Below are 13205 nucleotides of genomic sequence, written 5' to 3'. Positions count from 1 at the left end.
AGAGCAGCAGGAATGGTTGGTGCCCTGTGTTCTGTAAGGAAGGAGATGAGGCAGGTGGGGTTTGGGCCCTTGCTCGGCCTCCCTGTAGGATGGTCCTGAGTGTGCCGTCTATTGGGTTGTGTGGCAATCTGGGGACCTGCTGAGTGTTAGTCATTTGAAACATTTCTGCCCTTTGTTGTACCTCATTTTCCCCATCTTTCAAAGTAGGGGAAAGTAAAAACATGACTGCCACCTCTGGTGGACCTTCACCTCTGGCTCTCAGACCCTTTTAGCCATCTTCCTGTCTTGGGCAGGATAATTAACATCCAAAGCCTTTCAGGCAGGTAGGAGACCCTTCTTTTCTTGAGAGGAGGAAGTTGCTTTTCGTGTTAGTCCATCCCATTGCCTCAAGATCACGTTTTGAGTTTCTTGAGTTCTCTGACAGTCTATAAAAAGCATGCCTAGGCTCCTGGGTGATAGCAGGGGAGTGGTAGTGACATTGAGGAGAGGTGGATAAGGGTTTGACACTTAGCTCTGCTGCTTAAAAACTGAGATTTTAGGAATGGGCTCCATGTGCGTGCTCCCTTATCTTCTAAGAGGAGAATGATTTATAATACCTAATGTGTAAAGGCATCTAGCACAGCACCCAATGCATCATATATAGTCAGTGTCAGCTTCCTTCCTTTACAGGAAGAATTTCTAGCTCCCATTTGGTCTTTTGACCGTACAAAAAGCAAGGTACCCCAGAATAAGAAGCTTTACCACGACCCTAATCAAGGGACTTCTGAGACCCTTAGCATAGGCTTTGAATCTGACCGATTCCTATGAATCTTGACCTGCCCCTTCCAGAAATCCAGTTCTTCTACTACAACCAATGAGAAGATCACCAAGTTGTATGAGCTGGGTGGTGAGCCTGAGAGGAAGATGTGGGTGGACCGTTATCTGGCCTTCACGGAGGAGAAGGCCATGGGCATGACAAATCTGCCTGCTGTGGGTAGGAAACCTCTGGACCTCTATCGCCTCTATGTGTCTGTGAAGGAGATTGGTGGATTGACTCAGGTGAGTGCCTAGCACTTGGCTTCCCCTGTGGTTTCAACAAGCCTCTCTCTCGGTACTCAGTGGCTTCACCTGGCACAAAGCATCCCACAGGGACCTCACCGTCTCCTGCTCTCTGAGGCACATACTGACAGACTGGAAGCACGGAGCTTCTGGAAAATAAGACAAAGGCAGGAGGCTGAGACCTCCCTGGGTAGTATGAAGTATTAGCATTGAGTTTACCATGTGAGTCTAGGGTGTCACTGGGGTGCAAAGATAGGGAGAATGTGGACATTCCGAATCCATGGGAGGCTGTCTGGCATCGCAAGCAAAGCCATGGCTTGGAAAGATGGGTCTGCTTTTGAAATCTTCCTTAGCCACTTAACAACATATGTCACCTTAATCAAGGTGTATGGCCACTCTGAGTCCTAACTTTTCTTATTTATGAAGTGGGATAGTGTGTATCCTGCTAGATTGTCGAAAGCTGAAAGTATAATACAAAGCTTACAGCAAGATATCTGCCACAGAAATTGGTTTGTGAGATGGTACAGAGGTAGCCATAGTAGTGGTTGACCCTTTCATTCCTGGAAACTTCCCAGTGAAGATGGGATTTCAGGAGCTATTTAATAGATACAGTTTATGAAGGACAAAGTAGGTAGGGAAATTGTTTAGTTACTCCATATGGTATATTTAAGTGAATGGATTAATCTGCTGAAAACCCATGGACTGAACTCCGTCCTGAGCCCTGCCTCTGCTCTGATACCTTATAGTTTTGCTTTACACTCAGCCCAGGAGGCACAGAGTTGAGGCAACGCTGAGCCTTACAAACTTTCCTCCAATGTGTGTTACGTAGTCATTAGATCAGGAGCCTACTGGTGGATCTGAGTTTGTGGCTTAGCTCCGGAGAGGCGTGGCAGGGAGAGATGTATTCCAAGCCTTCTAAATCAGAAGAGGAAAACAGCTGTCACCAGCAGAAAAGAAAGTGATTGGAATGAAGCCAACCAACAGTCAGTTATGAATTCCTTCTCCCTTCAGGCTTTATTCCCCTCCCCCACAAAGGAAAACAAAACAAAACAAGACACGTGCACACTGCCACATAACTGGCATGGGAAGCGACACCATAGCAGGCTCCTGAGGTGACCCTGGGCTCGTTCCCGCCATTCTCTCTGGCGATGAGTCCTCCTAGCCAGGCTTTTCCTGCCTGTGGTGATGGGGGTGGGCAGTGGGGTCGTTGATTTCGATGTGGTACACTTCTGATTGGATGGGCTTCTGGATTCACTAAATTTAGGTTGAGGTACAGAGGGAGTCCTGAAGCCTGCGCCTGCCTTCCAGTTTGCAAGAGGGTACCAGCCTTTTGGGTGCTATGGTGTAATTGAACGCTAAAGAGGGAGCTCGGAGGAGGAACAGTACTGTCATAATTAGTCTGTAATGCTTCCAAGAAGGCAGAAAATAAGTCCTGAGCTGCTGTGAAGGATTAGGAGGGTGTCGGGTAGTGGAAGGGGCGGTTCCAGTTGACTGGCCTACGTGGCGTGGAGATCGGAGAGACTCTGGAATACACACGACCAACACCATCTCCAACCTTCAGGATTCATCTCAGATGTTTCCTGCTCTTGGGGAGTGTTCCAGGTCACCTCCCCGCCATCTAGGTTGTCCCTCTCTTTGCTTCCTTATCACTCTTCTGTCTGGTATCACAGGTACCAGATCGGTAGATATGACAACATATTGAACTTCCTTTATATGTTGGGACTGGAAAGCTGGTGTTGCCAGCCTTTGAGGTGGATGAAGAAGCGTAAGGATACATGAAGAAGGGGACCTGCCTGGCTAGAGCAGAAAGACTGTCTAATTGCAGGGATTGGGGCATGGTCTTGATCAGTGTGTCCTGAAGCTTAGGAAAGGAGGGAGGACTATAGGCTGGCTGCTGGGAAGGCACAAAGAAGTTACAGGGCCCGAAGCATCTCCTGAACGATCAGGATAGTGACTAGTGAGGGAAGGGCTTGTAGTTAGTTCCATGTCACCCAGAAGGAGGGCAGCAGTGGCACAAGAATGTAAAATTTGCCAAGAGCCCCACACTGGGGGTGGTTGGGGGGGGCACATGGAAACCTCCAGTTTGACAAAAGTAAGTCAGGCACAGTGGCAACTGCTGTTACCACATCTCCGTTTTGGAAAATTGATTTTTATTATTGCCTTTCAAGGGGTTTGGATCTGCTGGTGATTTGCACACCATGTTTCAGTAATATACTTGTGTAATGCATCATGCCTTCTAAATTCTGTTCTCTCCATGAACGGTGATATGAAATTTGCTCTCATGTGAATAAGTACTATCTGCTAGCTGCAGTGATCTGTGGATAGAGCCTGCTGCAGGTAGAGGGACGCTAGCCATGGATTTAACCTTTGTTGTGGACTTAACACACCAAGTGGGGTTAACTTTGGTGGTTCACTGAGAACCACGATACCCTAAGAGATGAGAACCTGGAAGCCTGGTGGGGGTTGAGGCTTATGGGCAGAAAGATCAGGTGGAAGACTTGGCCCAACTCTTCTGGTTGGTTGTACAGGTCAACAAGAACAAAAAATGGCGGGAACTTGCGACCAACCTCAATGTGGGCACCTCAAGCAGTGCTGCCAGCTCCTTGAAAAAGCAGTACATCCAGTGTCTGTATGCCTTTGAGTGCAAGATTGAACGGGGGGAAGATCCTCCCCCAGACATCTTTGCAGCTGCTGATTCCAAGAAGTCCCAGCCCAAGATCCAGCCTCCCTCTCCTGGTAAGTTTTCGGGTTAGCGGCCCCACCAAAGCCCGCCCTTCACAAGGAGCATTCAAGGGTCCAGGCCCATTATCCAGCAGTGCCTGGCACCAGGGATGTGTGCTCTGCCCTGTCCTGCCACAGGGCTTAACACGTTGGCAGACTATAGAGCGGGCAGTGGCGACTCCCTTGAGAGGTAGTCTGTAGCAGCCCTGAAGTTTTAATTTTCATTGTGCACCTGGCATCTTGCCAAATGTTTGTAAACTAGTGAGTGGGAGGGACACCAGAGTGGGGAAATCTGACAAATAGCAGTGAGGCAGGGCCATCTGGGAGCTTTGGCCCACTGATGTCAGTGCCTTAGAATGCAGCTCAGAGGAGAACCCTGAATTCCCCAGGGAGCTGAGATGCTAATGAATGGGAAGAACGGGGTAGGGAGGGGTGATGAATGGAACGTCTGATGGGAGGGCCTCTGCCCACCCTCCTTTCTGAGAGGAGGCTGGGTCCTGGGCAAGCCTGGGAAGGAGAGGGAAGAGGGCCAGGGCTCCTAGAAGGTGGGTGTAAACACATGTGCCCTGGTATTGACCTCTGAGGGTGTAATGAGTGCCTGAGATGACTCATCAGCCGGGGAGGCCTAAGCACTGGGATGTCTGCTGCTGGGAATGGTAACTAATGGAAACATTAATTACTGGTGGTTCTGCTCGCCTCAGCTTAGAGGAGGAACATTGGAACCTAAGTGGTGACGCTGTGCTAGATTCTAGTGGGTAGGAGCTCCTAGGTTCCTAAAGCACACTGCAGATTTGGGGCAAGATGGAGCCTTCTGACCTAGGATTCTAGGGGTTCGGCCTGGGAACTTGGGCTCCAACATTACAGGGTCTAGTAAGTTAGACAGTGTCCTTGGGGAAGCTGACTGAGATTCCAGGGAATCACCAGCATGGTGATGGCATTGCCACACTACTTCTGTTCTCCAAAGGTGAAACTGTAGCAAGGAGCAATAGACCCCCTCAAATTCCCTTCCTTCTTTCCTTGCCTTAACGATCCCCTGCTAAGAAGGGTGGCTTAGGCTTTAGAGAACCCCAGCCTTAGCCTTATCACAATCCTTTCCAAAAAGATTCCAGGGCATTTGTGTATTTCTTTGAGAGTTATACACTTGCCGGCTCACCCCACATCTCTGTCCACAGCGGGATCTGGGTCTATGCAGGGGCCACAGACACCTCAGTCAACCAGCAGCTCCATGGCAGAAGGAGGAGACCTGAAGCCACCAACTCCAGCATCTACACCACACAGCCAGATCCCCCCCTTGCCAGGCATGAGGTAAGGCCAGGAGCAGGGCCAGGTGGTTTGGAAGGACCTGAGCAGAGGTGCATGAGCTCCTGTGCAGCCCGGAGTGGTCCCTGCCCTGCTGCCCGGCCAGAGATTTGCATGTGCCCTGCTTACTGGAGGAACTGCTTTATTTGGGGTTTAATTGGCTTTCCTCACTCTGGAGCAGGAGCAATTCGGTTGGGATCCAGGATGCCTTTCCTGATGGAAGTGACCCCACATTCCAGAAGCGGAATTCCATGACTCCAAACCCTGGGTACCAGCCCAGTATGAATACCTCTGACATGATGGGGCGCATGTCCTACGAGCCAAATAAGGATCCTTATGGCAGCATGAGGAAAGGTGACCAATTACTGTTGGCTTCGTGCCCTTGAGGACAGAGCCAGCGAAATGGGGGGGATATCTTGAGAGTGGTGCAGGGTTCTTGGTGAGCCATTTCCTGAGATAACGCACTTCCAGATCTAACTGCCACTCTTCATCCCTACCTCCTTTCTGGTCTCCCTCTCCCTGGCCTTACCTTGTTATACCTTAACAAGTATGTGCTCTGTGCTGGTTGGAGCCTCTTTAGATCTTTTTTGAACTTAGCAGGGAAACAGTAGGAACAAACCCTAGCTCCGATGAGGGCCTCATCTTTGGGGCAGGCAAGGTGTAGGTTGGTAGGCCTGCTGGCTTACCCGTTTGCTCAACTGCCTTCCTTTCTGCACTCAGCTCCAGGGAGCGATCCCTTCATGTCCTCAGGGCAGGGCCCCAATGGCGGAATGGGAGACCCCTACACCCGAGCTGCTGGCCCTGGGCTGGGAAATGTGGCGATGGGACCTCGACAGCACTATCCCTACGGAGGTCCTTATGACAGAGTGAGGTAAGCATGGCCCCCGCTCCTGTCCCACCCCAGCACCCCACAGCTCTGGCGGACTCGATCCACTTCTCCAATTGTGTCTAGGACGGAGCCTGGAATAGGACCCGAGGGAAACATGGGCACTGGAGCCCCACAGCCGAATCTCATGCCTTCCAACCCAGACTCGGGGATGTATTCTCCTAGCCGCTACCCCCCGCAGCAGCAGCAGCAGCAGCAGCAGCAGCAACGGTGAGCAAAGCCTGGTCTTGGTGTCATTGCAGCTCAGGCTTTGCCATTTCCCACCCTGATCCTCTGATTCTCTCCTTCCTACAGACATGATTCCTATGGCAATCAGTTCTCCACTCAAGGCACCCCTTCCAGCAGCCCCTTCCCCAGCCAGCAGACCACAATGTATCAGCAGCAGCAGCAGGTGAGGGCAGCCGGGTGAACTGACACACATACAAATTTAGGCTTGCTTTGGGTGCTTTGGAGTTCTCCCACCTACATGACCAGCTCTGCTGAAGAGCCAAGCCCTCGTTATTGTCCCTGTTTGGATTTAGTCCAGTCTCTTGAGTTCTTGATTTTTTTTAGACCTACCTACATTTTTCTAAATAGAGCAAGGGAGAACCAGAGGGAAATAGAGAATGATTATTGATTTCAGAAACCACTTCCAAAGATGATTTGTAAAGGGTGATTCCTTTGCTCCCTTGGAGACCATGTCCTCTCCTGAAGCAGGCCTGGCAAGTGTCTGGGGTAGCCATCTCAGCAGCTGTGTGTGGCTCTTGTGTCCCTGAGTGCAGAAGTTAACTTCCCCTCTGCTTGTCCCCACCTTAGAATTACAAGCGGCCGATGGATGGCACGTACGGCCCTCCTGCCAAGCGGCACGAAGGGGAGATGTACAGTGTGCCGTACAGCACTGGGCAGGGGCAGCCCCAACAGCAGCAGCTGCCTCCAGCCCAGCCCCAGCCTGCCAGCCAGCAGCAAGCTGCCCAGCCTTCCCCTCAGCAAGATGTGTACAACCAGTATGGCAACACTTACCCTGCCACTGCCGCTGCTGCTACTGAGCGCCGACCAGCGGGCGGCCCCCAGAACCAGTTTCCATTCCAGTTTGGCCGAGACCGTGTCTCTGCACCCCCCGGCTCCAATGCCCAGCAGAACATGCCACCGCAAATGATGGCCGGCCCCATACAGGCATCGGCTGAGGTGACTCAGCAAGGCACCATGTGGCAAGGGCGTAATGACATGACCTACAATTACGCCAACAGGCAGAGCACTGGCTCTGCCCCCCAGGGCCCCACCTATCATGGTGTGAACCGAACAGATGAAATGCTGCACACGGATCAGAGGGCCAACCATGAAGGCCCGTGGCCTTCCCATGGCGCACGTCAGCCCCCATATGGTCCCTCTGCCCCCGTGCCCCCCATGACGAGGCCCCCTCCATCCAACTACCAGCCCCCACCAAGCATGCAGAATCACATTCCTCAGGTATCCAGCCCCGCTCCCCTGCCCCGGCCAATGGAGAACCGCACCTCCCCTAGCAAGTCTCCATTCCTGCACTCTGGGATGAAGATGCAAAAGGCAGGTCCCCCAGTGCCTGCCTCGCACATAGCACCTGCCCCTGTGCAGCCACCCATGATTCGGCGGGACATCACCTTCCCACCTGGCTCTGTCGAAGCAACGCAGCCTGTGTTGAAGCAGAGGAGGCGGCTCACAATGAAAGACATTGGTAAGGAGACCTCCCTGATCAGGTTGCTTTATCTCTTCTTAAGATCCTATCCATTTTTTTGTCTCCATCCCAACATTCTGGGTGAGATCAAATCAAGTCCAGTGTTGTCTGAGATAGAGCCAAAAAGAACTTTGGATAAGGAAAACAGCTGGTATCAGGCTTTACTAGAAGCAAGCGCCACGCAGTGATGTCCTGAGGGAGCCTAGAAGCAGATGTGTGTCCTCTCCTAGATAGGAACTGCCTCCCGCCATGTGTTATCTCCAGAGTAGCCTGACTGTTGGGCCAGCCCCGGGGGAGCATCCGGCCAACCTGGGCTTGGTAGATGGACGACATGGAGGTTTATTTCAGGAACCCCGGAGGCATGGCGGGTAATGATGTCCCTCAAGTCTGGGCTGCTGGCAGAGAGCACATGGGCATTAGACACCATTAACATCCTGCTCTATGACGACAACAGCATCATGACCTTCAACCTCAGTCAGGTGAGTACAGGTGCCTCGGAAAGATGGGAAGAGATTTGGAGGTCTCCTTGAAGTAGACAGTGCTGAGTGACACGGGGAATTAAGCCATCACCCGCCAGCGTGGTCTTCCCTCTCTCACTCGCTCTCTAGTAGCTTCCATGCCAGTGCTTTGATTCCATGCCAGGGCTTTGCCATTGGCCATGGGCCCAGAACAGTAGAACAATAATAATTTGTGTAAGGTATCGGGATTGACTTCAAAGGGAATTGGGGAGAAACTTTTTGGAATTGGTGAGAAATGCAGATTCTGTTAGTGTGAGTAAGGACTCCAACTTTTCAGACTACAAGAAAAAACCTGTGGTCTTTATTAGTGAGCACGACTTTTTCCCCTTCTTACCTCATCTACTGTGAATACAGGAGGTCTTCATCGATCCCATTTTCCTAAGGTGTAGAAAGCAACGTGTAAAGCAGTAGGCTCGTGGGGTGGGGGGTGGTGATGGTGGTATTTTAATTATGTTCTTGCTGAGATGATTCTCCAGATCCTCTCTCCACAGGATGTGCACCTTGAGTTGTCCCACTGGCTGGGAAGGGTCTGTGGCACCGTCCCACTCTTTTTGATCATCCTTAGTACCCACCAATCCGTCTATCAAGGCGCTGACTAGGGAGCATTGTCATTAATAGTTAACCATTTGTTGTGCCATCACTTTGTTCCAGGCTCTTCCTATTTTCTTTCATGTCGTCCTCACAAGTCTTCTGAGGCACATTTGGCCTTTTAGAGATGGGTAAATGGGCTCAGAGTCTTATCTTTGCCCAAGTTCACACAGCTGTCAGCAGGGTCTTTCTGATTCCAAAGGCTGACATTATGCTCATTTTATAAAATTGCCTCCGAGGAGAAAGAAATGGAACAGATACCGATTGAGCAATTTCCATATGGCAGGCATTTGATATATTCCATTTAGACCACAGAACAACCCTGTAAAGTTTAGGAATTTCCATCATGTTCAGTGGAAAGATAGAAGAAGTACAGCTTAGGGGGTTTAAATCATTTGGCTAGTTCCTAGAAAAGCCAGAATTCAAACCTAGATCCTTCTAATTCTAAAGTGCTTATTTTTTTCCATTTTGCTGTACTCTTGTCAGAGATTAATCTGACTGGTGATTAGTGTTTTCTTCTAGAGATAACTAGCCTATTTAGGATCCAAGCTGGAATTGGGGTCTAGCACCTACTAGCACCAGTGTTTGGAGGGCTAAAGCTTCATCCCATTCATTATGTTGCATGATTGATTCATAGAGGTCTAGCCTCCTGGCATGTTGGGGAGCTTGGAGAAGAGAGCAGGTGAACGCCTGTCCACACTGCATCCCTTCTCTCAGCTCGTGTTAGAAGGGGTCATCCCACCATGCCTAGCCTTGGGCTACACTTGGTAGTGGGGTGTAGAGTGTCCTAAGAGGGACGTAGGGGCATTGACCAGAGTGGGTAGAACACTGGGCCTGATAAAGAAAAGCAGGACTTGGTTGGGAAAGAGGAGGCTGCCAGCTGGTGAGGTGTGGGTCTGTTGGTCAGCGTGTCCATCCTGCTGAAGGCAGGCTTACGTGGAGGTAGGCTGAGCAGAAGGGAGAGCCGTGTGCTGGGCATGGGAGAGACAGAATGGCTTGCTCTACAAAGAGCCTTTGGGAAAGGAGCAACTCTGTCTCTCCCAGGGATACAGATGTCTGACCTACAAGGGAAGGGGAGGGATCAGCTAAAAGACCTTGTGGGGGCGGGGGGGGACTCTCAAGTCAAGGATTCTCTCGTTTAGCCCACTTTTCTCCCTTAATTTATCTTCTCTGTTTTTTTTCCTTTAGCTCCCAGGGTTGCTAGAGCTCCTTGTGGAATATTTCCGGCGTTGCCTCATCGAGATCTTTGGCATTTTAAAGGAGTACGAGGTGGGTGACCCAGGACAGAGAACACTACTGGACCCTGGGAGATTCAGCAAGGCGTCTAGTCCAGCCCCCATGGAGGGGGAGGAGGAGGAAGACCTTCTAGGTCCTAAGCTAGAGGAGGAAGAAGAGGAGGAAGTAGTGGAAAATGACGAGGAGATGGCCTTTTCGAGCAAAGACAAGGTAGCCTCGGAGAGTAGTGAGGAGAAACTGGTTAGTAAGTTTGACAAGCTCCCGGTAAAGATCGTGCAGAAGAATGACCCGTTCGTGGTGGACTGCTCAGATAAACTTGGGCGCGTGCAGGAGTTTGACAGTGGCCTGCTGCACTGGCGGATTGGTGGGGGGGACACCACTGAGCACATCCAGACCCACTTTGAGAGCAAGACAGAGCTGCTGCCTACCTGGCCTCATGTGCCCTGCCCACCAGTCACCCGGAAACATGTCACAGCGGCAGAGGGCACACCAGGGACAACAGAACAGGAGGGCCCCCCACCCGATGGCCCGCCAGAGAAACGGATCACAGCCACGATGGATGACATGTTGTCCACCCGGTCTAGCACACTGAGCGAGGAGGGAGCTAAGAGTGCAGAGGCCACCAAGGAGAGCAGCAAGTTTCCATTCGGCATCAGCCCGGCACAGAGCCACCGGAACATCAAGATCCTAGAGGACGAGCCCCACAGTAAAGATGAGACCCCACTGTGTACCCTTCTGGACTGGCAGGATTCCCTCGCCAAGCGCTGTGTCTGTGTCTCCAACACCATCCGAAGCCTGTCGTTTGTGCCAGGCAACGACTTTGAGATGTCCAAACACCCAGGGCTGCTGCTGATCCTGGGCAAGCTAATTCTTCTGCACCACAAGCACCCCGAACGGAAGCAGGCACCACTGACTTACGAGAAGGAGGAGGAGCAGGACCAAGGGGTGAGCTGCAACAAAGTGGAGTGGTGGTGGGACTGCTTGGAGATGCTCCGGGAAAACACCTTGGTCACGCTCGCCAACATCTCGGGGCAGTTGGACCTCTCCCCATACCCCGAGAGCATTTGCCTGCCTGTCCTGGACGGACTCCTACACTGGGCAGTCTGCCCTTCCGCCGAAGCCCAGGACCCCTTCTCCACCCTGGGCCCCAACGCCGTCCTCTCCCCACAGAGACTGGTCTTGGAAACCCTCAGCAAACTCAGCATCCAGGACAACAATGTGGACCTGATCCTGGCCACTCCCCCCTTCAGCCGCCTGGAGAAGTTGTATAGCACCATGGTGCGCTTCCTCAGTGACCGAAAGAACCCAGTGTGCCGGGAGATGGCCGTGGTACTGCTGGCCAATCTGGCGCAGGGTGACAGCCTGGCGGCCCGCGCCATCGCAGTGCAGAAGGGCAGCATCGGCAACCTCCTGGGCTTCCTGGAGGACAGCCTTGCTGCCACGCAGTTCCAGCAGAGCCAGGCCAGCCTGCTCCACATGCAGAACCCGCCCTTCGAGCCAACCAGTGTGGACATGATGCGGCGGGCTGCCCGCGCGCTGCTGGCCCTGGCCAAGGTGGACGAGAACCACTCGGAGTTCACGCTGTACGAGTCACGGCTGTTGGACATCTCAGTGTCACCGTTGATGAACTCATTGGTTTCACAAGTCATTTGTGATGTACTGTTCTTGATTGGCCAGTCATGACAGCCGTGGGACACCTCCCTCCCTGTGTGTGTGTGCGTGTGTGGAGAACTTAGAAACTGACTGTTGCCCTTTATTTATGCAAAACCACCTCAGAATCCAGTTTACCCTGTGCTGTCCAGCTTCTCCCTTGGGTAAAAAGTCTCTCCTAGTTCTCTTTCCTCCTCCTCTCCCCTGCCCCCCCCCCCTCACCTCTCTGTTCCTTGTCCTCACCTTACTCCCCTCAGGACCCACCCTATTTGAAAAGACAAAGCTCTGCCTACATAGAAGACTTTTTTATTTTAACCAAAGTTACTGTCGTTTACAGTGAGTTTGGGGAAAAAAATAAAATAAAATAAAAATGGCTTTCCCGGCCCTTGCATCAACGGGATGCCACATTTCATAACTGTTTTTAATGGTAAAAAAGAAAAAAAAGGAAAAAAATAACAAAAAAAAACCTCTGAAGGACATAAAAGGTGACTGCTGAACTGTGTGTGGTTTATTGTTGTACATTCACAATCTTGCAGGAGCCGAGAAGTTCGCAATTGTGGACAGACCCTGTTCACTGGCGAGGCCTGTGCAGTAGAGTGTAGACCCTTTCATGTACTGTACTGTACACCTGATACTGTAAACATACTGTAATAATAATGTCTCACATGGAAACAAGAGAAAACGCTGGGTCAGCAGCAAGCTGTAGTTTTTAAACATGTTTTTAGTTAAACGTTGAGGAGAAAAAAAAAAGGCTTTTCCCCCAAAGTATCATGTGTGAACCTACAACACCCTGACCTCTTTCTCTCCTCCTTGATTGTATGAATAACCCCGAGATCACCTCTTAGAACTGGTTTTAACCTTTAGCTGCAGCGGCTGCGCTGCCACGTGTGTATATATATGACGTTGTACATTGCACATACCCTTGGATCCCCACAGTTTGGTCCCCCTCCCAGCTACCCCTTTATAGTATGACGAGTTAACAAGTTGGTGACCTGCACAAAGCGAGACACAGCTATTTAATCTCTTGCCAGACATCGCCCCTCTTGGAGCGATGCTGTACAGGTCTCTGTAAAAAGTCCTTGCTGTCTCAGCAGCCAATCAACTTATAGTTTATTTTTTTCTGGGTTTTTGTTTTGTTTTGTTTTCTTTCTAATCGAGGTGTGAAAAAGTTCTAGGTTCAGTTGAAGTTCCTGATGAAGAAACACAATTGAGATTTTTTCAGTGATAAAATCTGCATATTTGTATTTCAAACAATGTAGCTAAAACTTGATGTAAATTCCTCCTTTTTTCCTTTTTTGGCTTAATGAATATCATTTATTCAGTATGAAATCTTTATACTATATGTTCCACGTGTTAAGAATAAATGTACATTAAATCTTGGTAAGACATTTGTGAGGCTTTTTGCTGTTTTCAAACTATTTAAAAGCTTGACCTTTTGGGGGGAGGTGGGGGTTGTCCGTCCTATTTTTCGAGATCTGTGGTGTGCTCCCCCCCCCCCGCCGAGTGGGGGCATCCTGGACGCTGTCGTTTTTGCATCACATTCTACTTTACCGTCTACAGCGTAGGAAAGCGTCTGAGATGA

General features: G+C 50.8%; 1 protein-coding gene across 1 annotated transcript in view; it reads left to right on the top strand.

The window, feature by feature from the left end:
• Positions 1-11656, top strand: part of ARID1A (AT-rich interaction domain 1A) — a 42195-nt gene extending 30539 nt beyond the window's left edge. The window contains exons 10-19 of the mRNA XM_029950021.1: positions 829-1038; positions 3567-3774; positions 4932-5064; positions 5240-5412; positions 5779-5929; positions 6011-6154; positions 6239-6335; positions 6740-7631; positions 7980-8110; positions 9926-11656. Of these exons, the coding sequence (XP_029805881.1) occupies positions 829-1038; positions 3567-3774; positions 4932-5064; positions 5240-5412; positions 5779-5929; positions 6011-6154; positions 6239-6335; positions 6740-7631; positions 7980-8110; positions 9926-11656 (3870 nt within the window). The remainder of the gene's footprint in view (positions 1-828; positions 1039-3566; positions 3775-4931; positions 5065-5239; positions 5413-5778; positions 5930-6010; positions 6155-6238; positions 6336-6739; positions 7632-7979; positions 8111-9925) is intronic.
• Positions 11657-13205: the final 1549 nt, after the last annotated feature.

The sequence above is a fragment of the Suricata suricatta genome, chromosome 8, assembly GCF_006229205.1.
Source record: "Suricata suricatta isolate VVHF042 chromosome 8, meerkat_22Aug2017_6uvM2_HiC, whole genome shotgun sequence".
Lineage (NCBI taxonomy): Eukaryota > Metazoa > Chordata > Mammalia > Carnivora > Herpestidae > Suricata > Suricata suricatta.
This window is presented reverse-complemented; position numbering and strand designations above follow the sequence as displayed.